Below are 24,826 nucleotides of genomic sequence, written 5' to 3' on the forward strand. Positions count from 1 at the left end.
TCAGCTGTAGCTTGCAGATGTAACCAAATCGAACATAAAACTTGCTCGAAGATGATGTAAGAGTCAATCAACTATTATGTGTAAGTTTCATGATAATACGAGAGACGCATTTACCGAATCAATCACAGACATTTCTAAGTATATGATAAACTCTAATAATACAGTTGATCGGGATCAAGTTATTTCACCTTGTTTTGATTTGCGTGAAAATCATACGAATCGTCACTGATGTTAGGATCGATTCAGTTATGTTTATAGTTTACTATTGTGTGCTTTTGTAATATACTGTATGTATTTACGGCCATGCAAGTAAAGCTTCTAGTTCAATGGAGTAATTGTGATGGTACATTTTAAACATGATAATAAACTTATTATCATGTTGTTACTTCTACAAAAGACTTGGGTTGTGTTTTTTAAGCCTGGTAAATATACATGAGAATGATGCGTTATTCGGTGAGTGACAGGCACACGAGTATGCCTCTGTCACTACTGAATAGCACTTCATTCTCAAAGCAGAGAGGTGCCGATCCTTTGGAGTTCGTCAATACAGCTATACATTAGGACCAGATAAGGGGTGCTCATTGGAGACAAAGATTCCTTCAGACCTCGCAATCCTTGGCGCAGTTTTTCAATATTGACACCACTGAAAATTATCGTCTACTGCGCCCATTTTACTTGCCTCGTCAGGAAGTTGATTATTTTGAATTCGAAAGCATTGCTTCCAAAGCTATGGTGATCAATCAAACAACTTAATTTTCAAATTAGGTCCATGCTATATTGTTCATTGCTTCTTGCTTTAGTTATTTGATTGAATCCTTTTCTCCTCAGTGGCTTTACAGGGATATTTACAACATACAAACTTTTCGATTTCATCTGGCCTATCCACAAGATTAAGAAGCGTGCATCTTCGCTGGCTGGAGCAAGTACATCTGTTTGAAATCTCATAGACAACGTGCTCAGTGAATGAATACTTTCTTTTTTATTCGATCTAAATTCTTCTCTTGGCTTCTATATATCTGTTTTTTAAGAGATTCCAATGGCTCCATTTGGTTCTAATGTCCCGGATCTGTGCGTGGATATATTACCATCCAGGGCCCAGTTGCTCGAAGCATGGTTAGTGCTAACCCGGGTTAAATACCATGACAACCTATAGGTTTTAATACCTCTTAACCAATGGTTAGCGCTAACCATGCTTCGAGCGACTCAGCCCAGGGTTATACTCCAGAGTTAGTTCTCTACAAGGGACTGATAACAAGGCTGATTACAAGGTTACATGCAAGGTACTGATTTTCAGGTTAAACATCTGGCTCCAGTTGTTCAAAGGCCGGATAACTTTATCCTCTGGATAAGTCACTATCCGACAGTTTCAATCTGTGCAAAGATTTCAGTATTTCCTTGTGTACAAGCGAATATGCACACTCTAACCACGGTTAAGTTTGGGAGTGTACGAAAACCTTGGACAACATTTAACGTGAAGTATATTTTAAACCCTGAATAGTGCCTTATCCAGCGGATAAAGTTATCCGGCCTTTGAACAACTGGGGCCTGAACAACAGCAAGTACTATACTCACTCAAATACTGCACTACAAATCACAGAATGAACGGGATTTTTAACTAAGAAATCACTTTTGTGGAACAACAGTACAACATAATACACAACCGAAAAACATGTTTCTTTTTTCATGTTTGGGGTAAAGTATCGGGAGATAATTTTTCCAGGTGAGTAGCTTATATCGATAACCAATTTAATTAGGGACAGTATTCAGTTACGACAGGATTACAATAATCATTACATATGATGATGTCTAAAAGATCCTTTCTTCTTCAACAATACTTAAACGTTCTCAACAAAAAATTCAACAAAATAATCGCGGAGGCTTCGGTAGACAATAATATTTTCTGTGAAAATCCGATGATCATCTGGGATAATTATAACCTCTGTCATGCCAAGCTTGCTCTGTTGATTAGGTTAACCATGATTACCAAGAGATTCACCGCAATGGTTCTTGAGATATTTCCTCAGTCTGTAAGTTTGTCTTCACGTTCGATTTTGTAAACTTGCACAACACATGACACATTATTCTGGCGTTTCATCATCACTCATCTCCCAGACCTACAAAAATGAAAATATTTGATAAAAAAGTTAGTTCTTTCCAAACACGAGGCTCGTAGAAAGTCAACAACCACGCGTGCAATTCACGAGGAGGATCTGGAAGGAAGCAGTTCCCATAAAATTCATATTTTCACTGCCCCTCCCCTCCCCTCCCTTGCTGCACTGCTTTTCAGTCAGGGTCCAATCCCATGTCACTACTTGAGGTATTACCATTTCCTTCTACTTTATGACAGGTTTTATACCCCCAATATCTTTTTTCCTTTCCCTTGTAAGGAGAGCCAACCTGGAGTAAAGTTTCCTGTCGTTAGGGAAGAGCACATAACCTTCAACCCTTCAAGCACTGAACTTTCAATCTTTTGATTGAGAGCGCGACGCGCTAAATACTACACCACAACGTTTCAGGGTTACAGTCACTGTTTCTGTTCCGTTTGATCATTACTCTCGAACATTTCCTTACATCGCTGCATCTCCCAGCAGATGAATGCTTTCTAGTTTGTAAAGGTAGAAAGAGTACTCTTCTAGATGAATCTAGAGGCACAGTTTGAGACTTGATTTTCCAAACCGCCAGTTCCTTCATTCTTAGCTGTATTTGGGGGATTCTAAGCGGTATGTGTTCTTTTTAGATACCAACTTACAAAATTATGACTGTTTTTAGGAGCCGTAGAAAATGGTCTGGATCTGAATCTAGTCAACATATTGCACATTTCTATTTCTACTAAATTCCGCTATTGAACGACTGCAATCATGTTTAACCTATACTCAATCGCACACCAAAACTGCATGACTTAAGCTGCAGCAGATTACACCACGTGAATGATTTCCGTCAAGGGGTTCCTAACTGCCAACAAATCGTTTGTAAGTTACGCTCATAAGACCCCAAATTGAGCTCATACATTCTCTCACTGTAATATGAATTCAGTGTCATCATACAAACAAGACTTCGCAACCAACAAGGCGTTGTCTATCAACTGACCTCGCTGACTCTTGTGTCCTGCAAAAGCTGTGTTAGTCCTGTTAGGTCTTCTAAGTAACTTGGTACATTGAACACCTTCATAAGAAATGAAAATCCTTCCTCTTTGTAGCTTGCCAATACCTAGAGTAACAACGAACAACAAGTGACTAAAAACGATGCAGGGAGTATACACAACAAACATTTCACAAAGGTAACCGTGAAGGTCAAAAAAACGAATAAGATAGAATAAAAACGTCATCTTTCCCCTAGTGCGACAAAGAAAATAATTTGTCTTTCGTTGTCTTAAAACGCTCTAAAAATGAAGGCAGGTGAAGAATTCAACCAGCTTGGCTCCAACCATATTATATGTATTCTGTGGGTTACAGAAAATCAAAAAATTGCCGAGTGGGTTTCAGTTGCCTGTCGGGAGTAATTTGAATTTGGTTTTGCTTTACTACGCCTTGTGATTGGTTGGCAAAACACGCGCCAATTTTTCAACCAATGAGAAGCAAAACCAAAACCAATGATGAGTTGCTCACACGCGTATTCCCGCGCTTGATGCCAGCTGCATGTATTTGCTTCGAATTCTGATTGGTTCGCCAGTGCACCGTCTTTTGATTGGTTTAGTTTTGGTTTTACGATACTCAAGTGAAAACCGCTCTAAATGTACCCATATCATCACTTAACGACACGAAACGCCAAAAGAACCAAGGACATTAAGTGATCTTTTATACAACATTGAGCTCAGGTTATTTCTGGACTTACCTTTGAAGAACAGGCAATGCACTTGTCAAACGCCAAACTGGCAGGAAGAACTATATGGTATCTTGACAGAAAACCACGAATCTAGAAAGAAATAACTACCAGTTTCAAATTAGCTTCTCCAACAAGCGTATCATCTTATGAAATATTCAACATTCTTCTGAGATATATGTTTCATACTTCTTACTTATTTTTACCTAACTGTCTTTTCCGCACTTGCCCTCTACAATTTCCGTGTACATGTAATGACCGCTCACTCTCACATCGACTTGGTGGTGGCAATTATTTTAATTCGAGATTTAAATATAACGGAACAAAGATGGGCTTTCAATTTGTTGCAGGTAAATAATACACATACAGAATTTATAGGGAATCTGTTAGTAGCTGCTCTTCCCCACACAATCTTGACATCAACTGGTGCAATAACAATGAAGGACTCACCTGGTGTGGTACCAAGCCTAAATGACACTCCAGATCAGCTGTCAGGTGCGCATCTTTAGCACTTGTATCAGCTGCAGCTCCAATCCTGCCAAAACCAACACCACCCCATCCATTAACAATGGATTTAGAAAAATATAACATCAATAGCTTTTTTATACAGGGAACGCAATCAATTTCTATTTTTCTCCCAAGTGACTCTGATACATAAAATTAGTTACCCAATATACGGTTTATAAGTCGAGCGTGGGGTCAAAACGGTGAAGCATCTTGACCTAACAATCAAGAATATGACCCACGGCACGCAGTAGAAACTGGATGGGACTTTCCTGGGCTGGCCTCAAGCTGCCAATATCCCATTGCAAGTCAAGCGTAGAAAACCATTGAAAGCCATACAATCGACGCAGTGGTCATCAGTGTGTAGTAAGGTACACATACCAGTAGTCACACAGAACTTGGTGGTGCCATATTTCTTCTTCACAACGAAAATCAGTTACGCTGATGGGTTTAAAGAGGGCTCAATTATCGCTCGCTAATGCATTTCCTGGATAGCTTCAAATGCCTCCTCTCTTCATGCGAAGAGTAAACTCTTAGAAGTTGCCAGTTTGGGGGAACATTATCTATGTTCATCTTATGCTGTACATTGTGCGGCAGAGAAAGTGAACATGTGAGACTCAATGAGTATCAACAGCTTTTTAGCTCTTTCCTTTTAGTGTTAAATAAGTAAACTGCGCTTTTATCAGAGGTCAGTTAGGTGATGTAGCATGTCATCAGTTGTTTTCCTCTGAACAACATCTTATGTGTTGTTACAGCACAGTTTCCATGGATCCACAGTTGGTAGCCTGGCGTCCCTGCTTTTTTTTCTGTGGCATTTTTGTTACATTTTACTAGTCAGACAAGGACTTTTGCGGCAACTTGGCATGATTTATTCCTACGGATGTATCCCTTTGTGACCCACCTCTTGGTAGGAACCATACACAAGTCTTGTGCTGTTCTAACAACAACTGTTCAACCAATCACAGTACATAATAATAACAATAATATAATGATATCACATACTCATGTCATAATAGTTAGCCCAGTGTAATCATGTAATCCTGAGAGAGGCTGTCTATGAGGAATGACATTTTGATATACAGTGTATGTAGCAGTGAATTTAACTCAACCGTGAAATCCGCAAAAATTAGTTCCCACACACAAAAAAAAAACCTGCAAAATAAAACGCCGCAAAAATAACTCCCCTCGATCAAATTAAATACTCCGTTTTTAAAAGACTTGTGCCACTGGGGCAATATACATTGGATTTAAACAAGAATATTAACATGATTTTCCATTGGAGAAAGAAACCAGAGCTTAGATACATACGGTAGTCTGTATCTAGTCTGAATTATTAAACCGTATTAATTAAACAGTGTTTTGTTGTGCATGGTAAGGGTAAGCTTTTTGTTTTGTTGTTGTTCAGTCCCTTTGCACAGTAAGGTATTACAGTGATATGTCTCTAATATGTAAGTAGAGTGAACTGTGACTCAACACACCGTGCAATAAAAGTTGAAAATATTAAGGTTTCTTCCACTTAAATGTTCTGTTGCTTGAACAGACAATCGCAAAAATTAGTTCCCAACAGAAATTTCAGTCATCTCGAACCGCAAAGATTTCAGTGTTCCCGCAAACCACAAAAAATCGCCAATCCGCAAAATTTTCTTGCTACACTGTATACAATTAAAAAGGATTCTAACTCACCCCATAGGATGCTGAGTGACGGAGACCAGAAGCTCTACTGCCAAGGCACTGGAAATGTATGACATGCCTGGTCTGGATACTGTGCACTGTTGATCCAAGGTGCGGTCACGGGTGGACTGCAGACATGATAAACATCACATAGTAAGAACTCCTTAAGGCCCTTTTACACGTGCGATTTTTTATGCAACTTTTGTTGCACCCTCATTGTAATTTTTCTCGCAAAAGGCTGCGCCTTCAAATCTCACGTGTAAATCACCTGTGATTTCAGCGCGATATCGCTTTACCTTTTCTTAGAAACCCTGCAAGTTTATATCAATTTTCAAAAATGCTCGAAACCCCTGCGATCAGATCACGGCGGCAAATCGCGCTGAAATCACCAGTAGTTTACACAGGTAATTTGAAAGTGTAACTTGAGCGCGACGAAAGCTGCACAAAAAAATCGAACGTGTTAACGAGCCCTTGATCAACTGAACAACAGTCAGATTTTATCTCGGAAAATTACTAATAAAGGATTATGGTGTCAACTCACGAACTGAACATCACACAATAACATGATCTTATAACATAATTCCATTTATTTTCATAGGTGTGGTTTCCTTGTTTACTCAGTTACAGGGGACTCTGAACTGAATACCGTAAAAGATCTGAAATATAAACGTCCTCACTTAAAAAGGCCCCAATTTTCTGAATCAAATATTCTGAAAATAAGCACCAGCCGTTGTCCATTACGTTAGCTGTTTTAAGTTGTTAGCTAAACTGTTCTTGTTGTTCAGACCCAACCAATTATTTCGAAATGCAAAATTTTCTCCAATAATACTCCCTCCCTGAAAATAAACTACCAATCACTGAATAATTAAATTTATAGTCTATTTTGGGAATTTTATGGTATATCTAACAACTCCAAAAGATTGAAAAGGTGGCAGCTTTGACTATGGCAAGAGAAAAATTCCTGGAGGCCAGACCTCCATCTCTGCAAGGCTGACGTATAATATCAACATATTTACAATCCCAGGTGAAACTTAGCCCAGTTGAACTCTTCCCAGTGATTTTTGCCGCGCATGTGTGTGGCCCTCAATGGTCTCTGCAGCAAGCTTTGTTTTGTTATGGTTATTCTTATAACACATTAGAGCGGTTTTCAATTGAGTGTCGAAAGTAATTTCGCGTTTGCTTTGGTTTTGCTTTTCTATGCTCTGTGATTGGTTACAAAAATTAGCGCCAGTTTTTCAACCAATGAGAAGCAAAACTAAAACCAATCGTGCCTCGCTCGCACGCGTTTTCCTGCGCTTGGCGCCGGTTGCATACATTTGCTTCGAGTTTCGATTGGTTCATTGCACTGTTTACGTCTGTTGTGATTGGCCAGAGTAATTACTTAGGTTTTGGCTATACGACACTGAATTGAAAACCGCTCTACCACAATTACATTCCCAAGTGTACTTAGCCCAGTTAGCAGGGTTATCGTTATTCTTGTATCATTTTAACACACTTACATCTCCAGGTGCCACCACGTCATTGCAGAAATAACAGCCCAACGAAGTTCCTGGGATTGAATCTAGAGCAGTTGCTCCCTGGTGTGTAATGTTACTGTCGTCTCTTGCACCATGTCGCATAACAAGAAAGGTATCAAAACCAAGCGCTGCCGTGATCACACACTGAAAAACAACACATTCATTTTAGGGCCTAGCACGCCAAAGTGGACTGATACACTTTACTCAGGAAAAAACAGCTAAAGCAAGTAAACAGTAGCTTGATGTAAAATGTTTAATGGCAACAGTTTTGATTGAGTCTGTATTCATACATTGCCCATCAAAGCATCTAATGACAAAGACCTCACATGAAATCCCCAGAAATTTTGATTCTCAATAATTATTAATTACTAATGACAGATCTAGACCATCACATAAGTCCCGGGCCGGCAAGTAGTTCATGTTAAGGTACCATATAGTCACCCACATAACCCTAACCTAACCTAACCGAGGGTTTGCTATCCGAATCTCGACTTGCTTCCCTTCGTGAAACGAAATATCTCGGCTTCTTGGTCCTATGGGCCTCGGTTTTGGTCTAAAAAATAACGGGGGACCCCTTCCCTAGATGCGCCACTAATTACCTACAAGAGTTCGGGCGTACAGCGGAATGTATATTGGTGCTTGCAAGACATACAGTCCATCAGTCTTGTTACTCTTGAAGAGTTCGAGTTAACGCTATCGCATGGCGTAAAAAAGCGCACAGCCCTTTATAATTATTGCATCTCCGCCGATAAAGCGTACATACAGAGTAAGAAATAATACTGAATATGAAACTGAAAAGACGTTTTTCTAATTAACCCTTATTTTGCATAACTGTAGACTTTTAGCCAGTGACAAAGCAGGCCATAGGTGGTTTGCAACCAATCCCTGGAGATACAAAAAGACAAGGGTATAGCGGCCATGTTGGATGACAAAACAAAAAGTTCAAAATATTATGTTTCATATATTTACATTCACAAAAGGTTCTGTCATCCAATATGGCTGCCACACCATTGTCTTTTGGATCTCTAGGGATTGGTTGCAAACCACCTATAAGTTGAAATTGTAGGTACCTTGTTTTTCACAGCACTGATGACAGTGGGTAGCCACCGACTTTCTCGTGTGTCCATCAACAGGAAAACTGCATCATGACTATCGATCAACTCCTCAAGTTTACGAACATCTGCTTTGACTTTTTCCGTTTCCTCTGCAAAAAGTTAGGGACAAAATTAATAATCCAAATACGATGCACTGATGAAAAATGAGAAATATCAACGCGAGTACATGTAAAAATACAGTGGAGCCCACGAAAACAGTTTGTATGCTTTCAAGCGAGTTCTTTACCTGATGATTGACCAACAGAATGTCCAGGCATTGGTATGGATAGTTGGACACCTGAAGTATTCTGACAGAAAAGCAGGAAAGATGGAATCTAAGTAAACCTTGATGATCAATTTATGATTCTACAATATTGTTACTCAATAAGCCGACCTTGTGAGCGTTTTCTGTAGACTGCGCCGTCGTTTTCCACTATTCCTGGGCACAGCTACTTAAATTAAGGAAATTTCGTTTTTTTCCCCTGGTAATTAAAAGCTGTTTTGAAATTCATTTTGCCGATAAGTACTGCAAATGTCACACGGAAATTATTCGATGCGAAAGCCCCTTGAATTATGACTTAAAACATTTCATTGTAAAATGCTTGGTAAACTGTCTACTGAGGGCTTCTTCTCTTTGTAGTCAGGTTCTAAACTTCCTTAATTTTCACTTAATCAACTTATGGCTCCAAAATATTTTGCTTCATAGAAGTATTTTGAAGATATTCAACAATTAGACTTTCTGCAATAACTCACCACACCAGGAAATATTCTTTTCAAGGAAGCAGAAGCGGTTTCAGCCTTCGGTTTCCCTCCATTCTGACAGTCAGCAAACTCAAACAGTGTTTGACGCACGGGATTGGAATATGAAATTGTACCATAATCAACAAAGGTAATGGTACGAACGCCCCAACCCTTTAAACAAAAGCATAAACAAAACATTAGATCATTTTCAAAAACTCATTAATAATTCATAAGCCCATTGACCTATCAAATGGTCGATAAAACATCACGTGCAGTGGTTTTAATACCCGATAAAACCTCCTCCTTATTAGTATGCGGTGTTTAATGTTTTTATCATATGCTAATTTCCAACGTTCACAAAAGCACCATTGTTATGAACTCTCTTGACACATGCTTTTCCAGGAATGTTTTTGAAGCCGTTCAAAAACTCCCAGCACGTGTTTTATCGGGTCTAAGACCACTCGGCTGCACCTCGTGGTTTTAAAACGCTGCTCGTCAACTCATCAATATATGCACTCATTAATACAAGTTATTCAACTGTTTTCTTACAGAGATGTAGAATGTAGAATATTTACAGCCACATTAACCACAATCTGCTTTGCAGTGTATGTACATCAAAGCTGTCGTTAGTTAGCTGGCAGTAAGTTTTTATGGCCTGCAAGTACCACCCGATACAGTGAAGACAGCCCACAACTTTGTGAAAATGACCGAAAGACAACAAGAATGGGAGAACCAACTTCTCCAGTGCTTTAACAAAATGCTAAATACTGGTGCACAGCTTTCACGCAATTGTTAGCTCATGAAAAATAAACTTCAGTGTTGGTAGTGGTGGAACCACACTTCTCAAACTTATTCATAATTCATCAAGAAAAAACAAAGAAAATCACTACTGTGACCGTGGTTTGGATATGTGTTCCTAATAACCAAAACATTTTGCCAACTTTAGCCTTGAATTTCTCCAAGAATTATTGACCATTTGAGAAGCCATATCAAACACTTGAAAGTGTGTTTCATCAGATATCCAAACACCTCGAAGTCGTTTAAAAAACTCGGCTGCGCCTCATTTTTTCAACCTGCTTCTCAGTGTTTGGATATCTGATGAAGCACACCTTCTCGTGTTTGATATATTACTTCTCAAACTCATTAATAATTCAAAAGCCAAAGACAAAGGAAATCATGCACCGTGACGCGTTTGGATTTCTGATGAAAACTCCTTGTTTTTGCATCCTTAATTTCCCCTTCAAAATCAGTTTGTTTGGGAACTTATATCAAACACTCGTCACAGTGTTTCATCACAATATCAAAAACCTCAAAGTTCGTCAAAAATACTCCGCTACGCGTCGTATTTTCAACTCTTTTCCCGGTGTTTGATATGTGATGAAACACTGTATCCTGTCTTTGATATATTACATCCTAATAGTTGAACATGCACAAGCACTTCACTCATCAAAACAGAATATTTACAATTTCTGTTCTAAGTTTCATAGTAGTTTTGCCACTCCATAAAAAATGTCAAGATCTCATCATACCAAAAGACATCTTGCCACATTACAGCCAAGAGTTCCAGCCCCAAGAAGAAGACATTTTGTTTGTGAAATTTTGTCAAGATCTAGTGAGGGCAGGAGTCTCCATTGCATGAGCTTGAGATTAAGGTCCACGGATGATGCAGCCAGTCTGTGAATGAATACAACAATGATGTTGGTGATGACCATACAGTTGAACAAATGAACACAATGTCAAGCAATGAGTGGTCACCTTATGACTAGAAAATACATAAACGTACTTCTTTTTTCGCGTTTTGGCGTAAGACTGTGGAATGAAATACCGCGTCGTATAAGAGATTTACCTAAAAAAGAATTCAAAGGAGAAATTCGCCAGCTCCTCCTCAATATTCTGGTAAATGAAAATTACTATATTGCAACGCCTATTATAGTAGAGAAAATAGGTCTCGCCAATTAGTTGCAACTCGTTAATTTTTGTTTTTCGTTAATTTTAGTCGTGATTTCTTTACATCCCCTAAATTCTATTTGTTCTGTGTTTGATTGTAATAACTGTAATAATATTAATTTTATCCTCAAACAGTTGTAAGTTTGGCCTGTCTACATTAGCTCTCGCTACCTGCGGGCCAGTCTCTCTTTTTTTACTTAATTTTTGAATAAACTTGAAACTTGAACTTGATGACATGATTATTAAGCTATGGACAGTTAAAGATATCACAATGTACATCCATCTGTACCATTATCGATTTTCATCTTCTTTAATATTTATGTTTTCTTTTCTTTGAGATATTAGGTTCTACAGCTGCAGGTATTCTGTAAATCTGAGGTCTTAAATAAAGGTGATGTGATGTGACAAGTATGATAAAAGGCAGTCAGAAATTAAATGAAATTGCCTTTTGTATGGCCACTAATTTAGAAAGAGTTGTGTATATGGGTTTTCTTGGAATTGTGTCAATTGTCTAAGGCGCATTTCCACCTGGTATGGGTCAACAATGTAATACGCACAAGTAAAATGAGTACCTGATGATTCATTGGTTAAAGGGAGGGGTTCACGCTTCTGCACATGTCCATTAATCAAAATACTCTTTCGCCTTTGCTCGCTATGACCCAAGCCTGTTTAATTTAATTCGTTGTTTATGAACCATTCGGAAGGGAATAGGTAACTTGGGTTGTAATTTTTTCATATGATTGCGTTATTTCGCATGCAAATAATTGAAAACACATCAACCATGGAATAAATTCCTACGGGTCAACGCTAAATTCAATATTGACAATCCACTAGCATTTTCTGTGAATTTTGGTCATCAGTCATTATGTTTGGACTAATAATTAGTGATTAATGTGATTACTGAAGTACATGTGAGTGGGATTTTTAAGGCCATAAAGTTGATTAGACAGAGAAAAAAGCATTTAGATTCATGCACATGCGCTGAAATATTTCCAAAAAATACTGGTCACCGACACTTTTTGGTGTCCATGATAGTGAATACAACTGTTTACCTCTCAGGGTCCATGGTGGCACTAAGATCCACCATCCTTGGCACAAGCTTCTGGTGCTTATTTTTCTCCCAGCCAACACATTTAGGCATTTCTAAAACAGATTCAGGCAACATCTAGGTTATTGCAAAAATTTACTGGGTAACACAGGTCATCGTAGAGATGAAGTGATGTTTTGATGTACCTAAATATGAAGGCCAGCTTTCCTTAAACTAATTGATAGTGATCTATTTCAGTCATTTTAAGATAAGGTTTTACTAACCAGTTTTTGAAAATGATGGTAGTTTGACATTCAAGACCAAGCTATGAGATGTGTCTCTCTTGCCAGACCTCACTTGATCCCTCCAACACAAAATCTTTACTTTTGTTATTGTTGAACCCCTGCAGCAAATGATAAAAGATATGCACTGCGCCTTCACCGATGTTTTTAAATGTTGAATATACATACTTAAAACTATGTAAACTTTATTCATTTATATTTTGCTTTTTCAGCAATTTAATTATAAATTAATATGACTTTACTTAATAACATCAATCTAGTTTGCAAGAATTAGTTATAGTTGCCTTAATGATGATCACCTCTTGAATTAAGCAGTGGTAGGATAATGATATTATTATCTTATTATTATATTATTACATTATGGACATTTTTGACTTGATAGTGCCACTTGTTATTTTTTATGGGATGTTGGTATCTCTTTAATACAAATTAATGCCTATGTCGCAAATGGAGGTTGGGTACCCAGGAGCCAGGGGGCTGGTACCGCCAACCCAAACCCAGGTAGGTAGAACACCCCATAAGCCTGCCCTATAGCCTGCCCACAACCCAGCCACGAGCCCCGCCCAGAACCCAGCTCCAGCCCTAGCACCCGTCACACTGAGACTAGAAGCTCAGTGGAAAAATAATAATCAAATGAGACATAGAACTAACCCTAACCCTTACCCAACCCCCAACCCAAACGCAAATCCCAAACAATTACAAACTCAACTTTGAGGTGTTTGGAAATTGGATAAAACACTCTTTTGAGCGTTTGATATAGCTTCTCAAACCATTGATAATTCTAGTAAAAATTCAAAGCAAAAGTTCACCAAATTTTGTGGTAATTAAGATCTCCTGTCCTGGTAGCGATTTCTTTTGTTTTTTCTTCGTGAATAATATTATAATTATACATTTGAGAATTAATTTATGTTCATAATTTAGCTCTCTTTACACATCATGGGTTGTATTTCCTTGTGTATTTTTCCAGATTGTTTTTAAATTTATGTAATTCTCATAAATACTTCAAGCATTTGGTCCTCCATATTGCTTTAATTTGAAAAAAACAAAGACAAAAACAAAACAAAACAAAAACAAAGAAGGACAATAAAATTTCCTGGAACACTCAGGTTTTAAAAATAAATTATGTGAAAGCAACACTGCACCAAAAACATTGAACTAACCAGTGATAAGCTAGTAAGGCAATTAAGTTTCTAAGAGGCCATCCTGGATTCTGTGGCATTGTACAAGGATCAGCAAATCCTACCATAAACTGAAATTAAAAACAAATGCATAACTGATGTAAGATTTAATTTCTGTAACATGAATACATTTTGTGCATTAACAGATTAAAATGTTTATCAATTAATTTTGTGATTTTTGTGTTGCAATCAAAAGTCCCGTGACGTGTGGTATCTTGTTATCAATATTACAGTGGCACTGAGAATTCCAATTACAGTGCAACGAACTCAACCGGGGCCACTGAAAAACTGACACTTTGAAATGTTCTTGTTTTTGATTGGTTTACAAACTACCAAAGCCAGACCAATCAAAAATGAAAACATTTCAAAGTGTCAGTTTTTTCAGTGGCCCTGGTTGAGTTCGCTGCACTGTAATACAAACTGATTTCACACTATGTTAAAGTTGACTTTTGGTTTGCCTTGTTGTATAATACAATGTACAACATGTAACATTATTCAGAGTGTTTCCAGTACTAAGAATGTATGTTAACAATCTTACCTCTGAACTGCTGCTACTGAAAAATGTCTCCCATTCCCTGATATGGTCCACGGTCACCACATCTTGAGAGACCTTGATAAGAAAGAACCCAGGTCCTGTTGGCAACAAATCATCAATCCTTACAGATAGACGGTGATGGTTCAAAGCAGTCAGGAAAAAGATAAAAAGGTCTTGGCTGTATTGGTTTGCATGAATGTATGCCATCATGACATCATTAAGGAAGGAATTTTTTGCATAGTCACTATGTGCAAAAACTACTAGCCAAGGGTGCATGTATGAAAGCCTATCAGTTGGCTTATGTGATTCAAACTGAAGGCACTCAGTTATGATACCATAATCACCCTTGTGCACTCCAAAGCGGCAAAAGACTGAAGTTTTTTATTTTTATTTACATTAACAAGCAAAGGTAAATTAAAGATTATTGTTCAAAAAACAAAAAAGAAAGAAAGAAAGAAAGAAAGAAAGAAAGAAAGAAAAAAAAGGAAAAAAAGGAGTTTGGACTGTAGAAAAATGTAACAGAGATGCAAACTTGGTAACATACAATAGCTTTGGCAATGAGCATCAGTGGGCCCTTTGCAGCTAACGGTTACATGGTACAAAATCTGCATTGCTGGAGAGTAAGCTACACACTGGGGCATCTGAAAACAAAGAAAATTCAAGTTTCATGGTATGAAGTCACTTTGTTCTGGATGTCCCAGTGTGTAGCTTGCTCTCCAGCAAGGCGGATTTTGTACCATGTGACCGTTAGCTGCAAAGGGCCCATTTGATTAAGATCACTGTCTGATTAACATCCTGCATCCCATACTAGGAATTAAATCCTAGTGCAGGTACAAGTAATTCATATTTGTGAACAATAGTCAAATTATGAATAATTCCCAGTACGTTATTCAATGTAAACACGCCAGGTAAAATATTACTCACCCAAGCCATGTACACTGAGAGAATCATATGATGACTGAAGGCTTGAAATCTAAATGGAAATAAATTGCAAAATGTATCAAAAAAAATTAAATTCTTATAGTCAGAACTAGTGAATGTTATGAAAAATGTGGTTATTATTCATTACAGCTTAAAACTGAGTAAGCTTTTTTGTCACTGGTATTTGTCAACACATGCTACATCTGTATTTACAGTCTCTATGAAGTGGATGGCAATGTTTCTTTCACTTGTAACTGGTCTTCATTCAGCAATGCCGGGTCAGTGAGCAGCCGTTTAACCAACTATCAACACATAAATATTGGCAGTAAACTATTGAAATCTTGCAATCCACATAAGAGTAAGTAGGTACAGCTGTTAAACTATCTTATGACAAATTAAAAAAAAATGATAAGTTCTTGAAGTGACCAAATTGTGTTCTAAAATGTTCATCATACTAAAAATGTAAAAGTAGCTCGAGTCTAACCTGTGTAGGTGTGAAGTAATCAGTAAGTAGAACAGGAGGAGCCACACTGGTAGCATTGATCTCAGGACACAGAGCAGGGAAAGCAAACCAGTAATAGAACTTGTAACGCTTGAGATCCTATTGATAACAACAACACTTGTCATTACTTCATATACATATATAAGTTTATTTTTTTCCACTATGAATGAAATTACAAGGTGCTTAAGAAGCCTATGTGAAACCACAATGCTTTTAAATAATGGTCCCCTCTATTTAACAATTAGACGGTGAGCTCTAGGTTTCTATCAGCTGATAGTTGGCGAGGGGCGAAGCCCTGAGCCAACTATCAAAGGTGATAGAAACCGAGAGCGAGCCGTCTAATTGTTTTAGCATACCTCAGTGATCGATCTATGAAGCAAAAAAATCTTTTTATTTCATAAATTTTGATATATTTATGCACTGATGCATGCTAAATCGCGTGCGCTCTAACAACGACGGCACCTGTGTAGCCAATCAGATGGCGCGTTACGCGATAGTCGGTCACTGAGGTATGCTAACACATATTATTCACTGTTTAACAGTAGAATAACGACAAAACCAATAGCAGAGTAGAAATAGGACAGAGCTACATATGACTTGATTTATTTCCTTGTCCCCAAGGGGGGAAATGGGCCGGAAATTCTTCTTTGCCATGCCACACGGTCATGTGCAACCACTGCCGCTTCAAGAGCTAGAGAGCTACATATGTAAGACATTAATTTAAATTACCTATATTTTTAAAGCACAATTAGGATAAAAAGAAGTGAAAATTGAAAAAGTGAAGAAAAAAAAGGAATAAGTCTTCTGCCTGGTGCAGATGATGAATGTGATGAAATGGACAGAGACTTACAGCAAAGGTTATGAGCACAAACTGGGAGAGCAATGATGGATCTTCTTTAGCTTGGCCTAAGGTAATAGAATCCCATATCTAAAACATAATAAAATGTTAATAAGACAGTGTTATTGTATGTTAGCTTTTGAACAGGACCCTTATAGTAGGGAATAACATGGAACAAAAATCATTAAGCAGAGTGACCTGAGTTAGGCTTGGAGAGGGGGAAAGGACAAGGAACCTCTTCATCAAAGTAATGTGATGAATATTTGGAAAAAAGTTTTTCGTGAATCCATAACCCTGTATTTCCCTGTGAATGTCGCAACCAGGAAAAAAGCTGTTTGAGGATTCAAAATAGTTTGTAGTGGTGGAATAAAGAGCAAAACAATGAAAGTCTTAAACTTTTAATAAATACCCAGTTACTTGGCATAAAAAATAAAAAAAATAACTTACAACAAAGTTTTCAAGCCACTAGTGTCGGTTTTAATTCTTAGGCAACTTGAACAAAACTCTCCTGCCAAACAGTACCTTTTGCCCAACTGAATGGATGAGCTCCTTTTTATCATAGCTTCTGAATGCCTCAACAGTGTTTGTATTGATCAGTGTTCCCTGCATTGGAAATGTCTTTTGAGGTACAGGTCTATCACTGTTTATAAAAGAAAGAAACAAATTAAATTAGCACAACAACTAAAAAGATCACCAGTGAGTATTACTTTTATTGTTTAGCAGCTACAATAGACTCAATTGTCCATTTTCTTTATTGTAAAATGCAACTTTTTGCCAAGGACTCAGTTACTCTTGCTCTCCAGCAGCTAATACACTAAACATTTACTATAAGGTTAAGAGACAATAATAATAATAATTATTAGGTACTACAAATGTAGGTAGGTAGGTAGGTTAAGTGGCACAAGAGCCTAAGTGGCCCACACGGCCCGAGCTTAGCTCAGTTTCTGTAGCATGAAGCAACTAGGAGTATTGTTACTCCCCCCTGGATGGGATGCTAGTCCATCGCAGGGTTACCCCCAGCAGTATGCCGCCGGTATCCATTTATACCCCTGGGTGAAGAGAGACAATGTGGAGCAAAGTTTCTTGTCTAAGGAAACAACACAGCAACGAAGAGACCTGAACCTGGCCTCGAACCAACGACCCTCAGATCGAAAGTCTGACGCGCTAACCACTACACCACCGTGCCTCCACTATGACTATTTATTAATAATCACTATTGCAGCTAAAAACTGAATTACAGGGATAAAATACTTGTAAGCTTTATTGATGTAATAATAACAACAAGGACAACCTTTATTTCCTCATGGCTAAAAAAATTTAATAGTTACATTCTTGTGAAGTAAAATCTGGTAATAAAAATGCTTTTGAAGAAGCGATTGAGGATGGAGGCCAAGTTGACCATCCGATTTTCTAGTTGGCCTCCATATTACATAATTATAATGTTTTGAAATTAATAACAGGTGAGGAACCGAACATGAAGAAATTTAAAATAAAAAGAACTAAGGGAATGAGTTACAAGAACTATATAATAGAAGAATGCGATATCATTCGTTGTTACAAGTGTAGGATAAAGGTCAGCTATTTTGTGAATTGTTCAGACAAGTTATCTCATAATACTATAATAAACAATGTATATTGCTACAATATGAACTAAAGTACATTTACCCACTGTGCCCTTGATGAAAGGTAATAATTTAATGAGACGGAATGCTTTATGCGGCACATTGTTCCTGTTGTTACATGCTTTGGTATTACAGATCATGTCTGACCTAAGGTTGTGGCCGATGGTGTGTCCTCTGCTATTGGGTAGTAAGAAGTGATTTGGTTGGACATGAAAAGATAAGACTACAGAAACTTTAAAACTCACACAGAGAAGGCATTGTAATCTAGATTGAAGCGACAAGGAAGGCCAGCTTGATCACCTAAAACAAATAAATAGGTAGAAATAAAAAAATTAAACAGCCCAGTCTGGTATATGCACAATTATGGAATAAATGTGATAGAATATTTTTTTTCAAGCCTGGTGAATAAATGAAAATGATGTATTATTCAATAAGTGACACAGGCCTACTCTAAAAAAAATCGGAGTGCTCTTATCAACAGGAGTCGAACCTAAGACCTTCCGATTACTAGTTTGGATGCATACCACTGAGCTACAGGAGACTTGTGGGAACTAAGGCCATTAAAACTAGTTTTGTAGGACAAACATCCTACATACTGCTAGGATTGGAATGGCAAGTGTGGCATATGCGCAATGGAATAAATGTGATGGAATATTTTAAGCCTGGTGAATAAATGAGAATGATGTATTATTCAAGAAGTGACACAGGCAGTCATGTCACAAAATTATTTACTGACTAGAGGAAATTTTTTCCTCTTTAGACACAATACATCACACTATACTAAATTATTTACTGGTTCCTAACAAGGCAACCAGTGAAGTTTCAAGCACTGGTCACTGATTAGATCAGTGAAATAATATAATTGCTTTGCCCTTCTTTATCAGCTATACAAAATTACAGGAGAAAAAGAGCAATGGTTTGCAAAGCTTTGTTTTAATCTACAAAGGTCAGCTAACTGAGCTTACAGCACATGCAACACAAGAAATACAGAATGGCCCTTTGGATCAGAAATGGCCACCCCACACATCAATAACATGGGTGGGGTGACACCTCTGACCAAGCGCACTCTCTTGAAATTAACTTTGCCTAAATAAAATTGAGCCACATTAATGAATTGGTGTCTGATTGACTGAAAAACCTTGGGTGGTTCCAGTTCATGATCAAGTCAATGCACTGTAAACTTGAGTCTTGTGAAATGTGATTCATATGAAACTGAACATTTCCAAAGGATTCAACAATGTGTAGTCAATCATATAGAGATAAAGCATAAAGTTACACATGTATAGGCTGTGACTGGCCTGCTGTTTAAACTTAACAATAGGCCAATTTTGATATATTAAAATTCAACCTGAAAAAAAAAATCACTTCGAGGCTCTGGGGAAATTATAAATTGTAGAGTTTATATGGGTTTTTTCCCCGGAGCCTCACAGTGATGTTTATTGCTTCAGGCTGAATTTTAACATACCGAAATTAGGCTATTTCTGTAGTATGAAGCAACTACATGTATTCCGCCCCCTGAAAGGGATATTAGTCCATTAACAGGTTACTCTCAGCATTGCTCCACCAGTACCTATTTACAGCTGTATACACATGAAGACAGACAACACAGAGTAAAGTTTCTTGCCCAAGGAAACAACATGATATGAAGCAGATCAGATTTATCTTTAAACCACCAACCATCTATCTGCTGATCTCCTGATCAATAATCTCATAAAAAATCCAGCAAGCTACATGACACTAAAACAGCACCTCCATACCATATCACTCCCTCTAATATATGACAGAAACGGAAACAAACCTAAACTTGTATCTGAAAATTTCCAACTATGTAATTAAAGGCAGTGCATTTTCTATGCTTCAACACTCTCCCAGATGCAATGATTTCTTCAACTCATTTGATTCATTATATATTTAGCTTATGTACAGAAATATGATCAATTCAAACCTTATCCCTCCTGCCCCTCCTGGGCATACCCTGGGTATTTGACCATTTATTGTACCTGGGGAGAAGGGAATTTGAACTATAACCCAGTGGGGTGGGGAATTTGAACCTGATATGTCAAGTTTACATCATTACTCTTGTCTGGCGGAATACATGTGGTTATTGATCCATGGGTGACCTCAAGAGGAAAAATGTTGCTTTCATGAGCGATTGGCTCACCAAAATGGGTCTTCACAAACTTTGCCGTGTTTCTGAAGGTATGAATACAATATTTGGTTGAGTGTAAATGAACCAGTTTCCAAATAGTGTATACCAACAATAATTATTTGAACATTTTTGGGGGTGCAGCAATTAATCATCAGAATTGGCGCTATAGTAGGGCATTTGAATGGCTTTTTGGCCCTGCAGGGTGGAAATTTGAGCAAACCAATAAATAAATAAATAACTTTAATAGTAACATCCTCGTGAGGTTTTTCAGGAACTATTTACAAACCATTTCCAATTTATAAAAGCAAAAATGACAATAAAAACTCGAAATCACAATTTATGCTGGTATTTTACTAAAATTTAAAGCTTATGAAGGCCTCTGCCTCAATAGTGTGTCTTTCAGGGTGCGTTTGAAAGATGCCAATGAGGCACTTTGCCTAAGTTCATTATGCAAGTTATTCCATATGTAGGCCCCTCTATAGGAAAATGTGCGCTGGCCTATAGCCGTTCTGTATAGCGGAATCTGCAAAGAGTTCCGTGCACGAGTGTTACGAGTATGTATATTTGAGCGCTTGGTAAACTTGCTCGTTAAGTATTGAGGCGCAAGATCGTTCTGACATTTAAAGGTCAAAACGGAGTCTCTATAGAATAATTGTTCTTTAACAGGAAGCCAGTTTAGCTCTCGAAGCAAAGGTGTTACGTGGTCAAACTTCCTAGAGTTTGTTACGATCTTGCTGGCAAAATTCTGAATAGATTGTAATCTGTTTATATTCTGGAGTGTAGTATTAGACCATACAGATGAGCAGTAAAGCATCTTGCTAAAAACTAATGATGTTATTAACAACTCTAGTGTTTCCTTGTCGAAGCTCCTTTTGACTCTATTTATTTGGCAGAGCTTTGCGAAACAAGATGACACTACACATGAAATATGGTGATCGTAGGTCAGATGGGGGTCAAGAAAGACTCCCAAGTCCTTGGCAGAGTCTGTTGGCTTCAGTGTTTTACCTAAGAATACCACTCTAGGGTCTTCTGGTAACCTGCTTAACATCTGTCTGGTACCGAGGAGAAGGAGTTTAGTTTTATCGGGATTGATAAGTAGATGGTTGTCACAGCACCATTGAGCTACACTGTGAAGGTCTTGTTCGAGCTTTTCAATGGCAGCATCAACCTCAACGGGAGGAAATGACATGAATAGCTTTGAGTCATCCACATACGATTCTAGGTTGCAAAACGTCGGTGACGTGGGTAAATCGTTGAGATAAATGCAGAACAACAATGGTGATAGAATTGCGCCTTGAGGAACTCCGTGAGTTATAGGTAGAGTGTCAGAGTAGGTGGAGCCAATTCTCACGTATTGCCTGCGACCAGTTAAATAGCTCTTGAACCATTTGACAGTAGAGGGTGAGGCTCCTAAGATGGAGAGTTTGTGGAGCAACCTTGCATGGTCTATACTGTCGAAGGCATTGGATAGATCTAATAGTACTAGTGCTGTTATCTGCTTTTTATCCATTGCTTCGAGTATCTTATCCGTGAGCAGGATGTTTAAGGTCTCTGTAGAATGAGCTTTTTTATTGCCGCTTTGGTGTGAGGTAAGGCGATTGTTTTTCGTGAGATAGGCGCTGAACTGATTCAAAACAATCCTTTCGAGTACCTTTGAAGCTACGGCTAGCAGAGATAACGGCCTGTTGTTGGCAGCTTTTTCATGGTCACCGTCTTTAAGAATCGGAATCACCTCAGCCTCTTTCCAGTTGTCAGGAAATGAGCTAGTAAGGATAGAACAATTGATGATGTCAGTAAGAGGGCCCAGTATGACAGGGAGACAGTCTTTTAGTACACGAGCGCTGATCTTATCCGGTCCCGGAGATTTATTCATTGGGAGAGATGTTACAATTCGGCGAACCTCTTCAAGTGACACTGTCCTTAAATTGAATAATTCCATAGAGGTAGTATCTATGCCAGTTTCGGTTGAAAAATCTCGGACTATGATGTTATGTTCTTCCCTCAGGCGCTGTACTCCGTCAGCGGCATTTGAGCCGACTTTAGCAAAAAACTGATTGAATTCCTTGGTTAAGACTGTCACATCCTTTGTAAAGGCTGGTCTCTGCTTATCTTTGGAGGGGATGGCGCGATTAATAATTTTCCAGAGTGAGCCAGAGTTGTTTTTATTAGCTGTGACCTCTTCAAAGGTGTGATCTCTTTGAGCTTCTTGTAGCTTTTTCTTGACCAAGTCCCGGGAATGTTTGAAATTTATCCACTCGGTGTCTTGGCGAGACTGTATAAATTGCTTCAGGAGGAGATCTCGCGATCTCATGAGATCCTTGATTTCCTGGTTCACAAAAGGGCACGGTCTACTCTGAAGTTTAATTTGTTTCACGGGAGCGTGTAAGCTCAGGACAGACTGCAAAGTGTCATTTAAAATATTGAGCTTAGAGTCTACATCGGTTTGATCGAAGATAGTGAGCAGGGAATCCGCTTCATTAGCTAGATCCGTGGCAAAGAGATCCGCATTATACTTCTTGTAACTTCGAGTGGTTATGTACTGAGGAGTAGTCTTGGGTTTCTTAACCTTGAGCTTGACAAAGACAATTGAATGGTCACTAATTGGTCGATGTATTACACCGCTGTCTCGCACTGAATTGTTGGAGGAGACTAGGATAACGTCGAGCAGGGATTGAGTGGTCGATGTTATCCTGGTTGGTTTTGTAATGAGTTGTTTCAGGTTCATATCCGTATAGAATTTCTCCAGAGCTTTGAATTCAGGGCCTGTTTTCTTGAGGCCATCGCAGTTTAGATCGCCTATGATTGTGATCGGTTTGTCAAACAGCAAGGCTTGAATATAGCTGGGCTTAAGTACTTCTTCGAAGGAACTCAGAGGAGAGTCGTCGGGGCGATATGTCACGCAAATTATAGTTGATTTTAGTTTCTTGCACTGGACATTTATCCAAAGCTGATGGAAATTTCGCTCGGATATCGATGACAACTCCTTCAGTACAGATGATTTGAGATCTTTGCGGACATAGGCACCTACTCCGCCGCCTCCTTTGTGAAGTCGATCTAACCTGTGTAATTTGTAACCCTCGATTTGTATCTCTGCTGAAGTGACCGTGGTATTGAGCCATGTTTCAGAGATTGTAATGATGTCGCTTTTCCTTTCAGATGCAAGTTGTCGTAGCTCAAGCAAGTGAGCGCGATTTTTTAGCGATCTAATATTCAAATGAAGGATTTCAAGCCCGCCGGGCGCTTTGGAAGGTTGTTTGTTTTCTTTAACGCACTTTACTGAGCATAGGTTATGCAAATTAACTCCTCTCACGCCAGGTTTTGTGTTGTCAGGTTTCCACTGAACATGAGAGATTGCAATATTATGTTTACGGTTTCGGACGGCCTGGCCAGAGCGAACTCCTCGTGTTCTCAATATTCCATTGTTTTTCAGCAAATGGAAGGTTTCGTCTGGGATTTTAAATTGCCGTAACCGCAGTTGTAGTAGCTCAGATCTTGAATATTTAATGGCGTTTGAAGCGCGATTATTCAAATTTCAGGAGCTGTTATCCGATGGCTGCAGATGGTTTATTTGAGAGTTTTCCAGCCTTTCAGGTCCTGGGTTGCATTGAATATCCATGTGGATCGTGAGGTCAATCCAGAATAAACGACCAGGAAGTATGAGCGCTGTGCTTCCATGTTTGCTGAGTTTTGAAATCGAGTAGTTGATTGCATGGACTGAAGACTCGATGCGCTTCAATGACGGCCTGAAAAGTGGGCCAGGAAAAGGAGGAAAATTCCGTGTACCAAGCGCATTGGATTCCCCATTGATACTCAATAGGTAGCAGATTTTTCAAAAATTCAAATGCCTGGGGGATTGCCCGGTGGGATGTTGAAGTTTCGAATTGATCGGCATATTACATCCCATTTTAACTTACTCTATGTGTCTATATATAGCTACGTCCCTACTCTATGGTTTCTCCTAAGGCTTCCTCACCACTTTCTCTGTAATTTTTTTTTTGTACTCTTATTTCGCCTTTTTTTTGGTCACGCGTGTGGTGGTAAAATAAACAAACAAACAAGGTATTATAATGCTATACTTAGACTGAATCCCAACAGTGGTGAACTCTACGTTTCTAATTATCTCATTGTCTTAGCATCTGCCACTACCGTAACAGTTCGTTTTATACATAGACTTTGTTAAGTCTATTTTTCCACAATAGATAAGCTTATTAATTGTAAAGTGAAAGTCCTCAAGCTTCTGACTAGACGAACTAATGTTTACTTACTGTTTACATAATATCCCTGTAGACGTTTAGGTTTATCATCTAGCTGGTAAACTTCCAGTTTGTTCTGAGTGAGTCTGTGCCAAAATGCGGCATCAACAGCGCTAGAAAACGGTGCAAATTGAATGGAAGTTTCGATACAAACTTCCGCCATCTTTGATCACACGTAACTGTCATGTAAAACTCACTGAATTATG

General features: G+C 38.5%; 1 protein-coding gene across 2 annotated transcripts; it reads right to left on the reverse strand.

The window, feature by feature from the left end:
* Window positions 1-1,653: 1,653 nt before the first annotated feature.
* Window positions 1,654-24,814, reverse strand: LOC146457867 (ubiquitin-like modifier-activating enzyme ATG7). 2 transcript variants are annotated; one of them, XM_085091576.1, is made up of 20 exons: window positions 24,633-24,814; window positions 18,464-18,518; window positions 17,119-17,236; window positions 16,609-16,686; window positions 15,741-15,857; window positions 15,260-15,308; window positions 14,339-14,433; window positions 13,783-13,871; window positions 12,605-12,723; window positions 12,346-12,436; window positions 10,876-11,020; window positions 9,359-9,517; window positions 8,853-8,913; window positions 8,582-8,715; window positions 7,494-7,655; window positions 6,007-6,122; window positions 4,270-4,354; window positions 3,832-3,912; window positions 3,088-3,207; window positions 1,654-2,114 (listed from the first exon to the last, which is right to left on the reverse strand). In XM_085091576.1, the coding sequence occupies exons 1-20, from the start codon at window positions 24,781-24,783 to the stop codon at window positions 2,079-2,081; spliced, it is 2,061 nt and encodes a 686-aa protein (XP_084947702.1). In that variant the 5' UTR covers window positions 24,784-24,814; the 3' UTR covers window positions 1,654-2,078. The 2 variants fall into 2 exon arrangements, with proteins under 2 accessions (XP_084947702.1, XP_084947703.1); XM_085091577.1 differs by lacking the exons at window positions 18,464-18,518; window positions 24,633-24,814 and adding an exon at window positions 18,262-18,380 and having other exon boundaries at window positions 1,943-2,114.
* Between the last annotated feature and the right edge of the window lie 12 nt (window positions 24,815-24,826).

Source organism: Pavona decussata, unplaced genomic scaffold (assembly GCF_977016875.1).
Source record: "Pavona decussata unplaced genomic scaffold, jaPavDecu1.1 SCAFFOLD_237, whole genome shotgun sequence".
Lineage (NCBI taxonomy): Eukaryota > Metazoa > Cnidaria > Anthozoa > Scleractinia > Agariciidae > Pavona > Pavona decussata.

What these genes read in the sequence shown, in the direction of transcription:
- LOC146457867 (XM_085091576.1), bottom strand. Translation starts at nt 24,783, where the DNA reads ATGGCGGAAGTTTGTATCGAAACTTCCATTCAATTTGCACCGTTTTCT. An exon ending in ATTACTTCACACCTACACAG is followed by an intron (nt 15,309 to 15,740) that starts GTTAGACTCGAG and finishes ATTTCCATTTAG; the next exon opens with ATTTCAAGCCTTCAGTCATC. An exon ending in AGGACACAAGAGTCAGCGAG is followed by an intron (nt 2,115 to 3,087) that starts GTCAGTTGATAG and finishes TCATTTTTGTAG; the next exon opens with GTCTGGGAGATGAGTGATGA.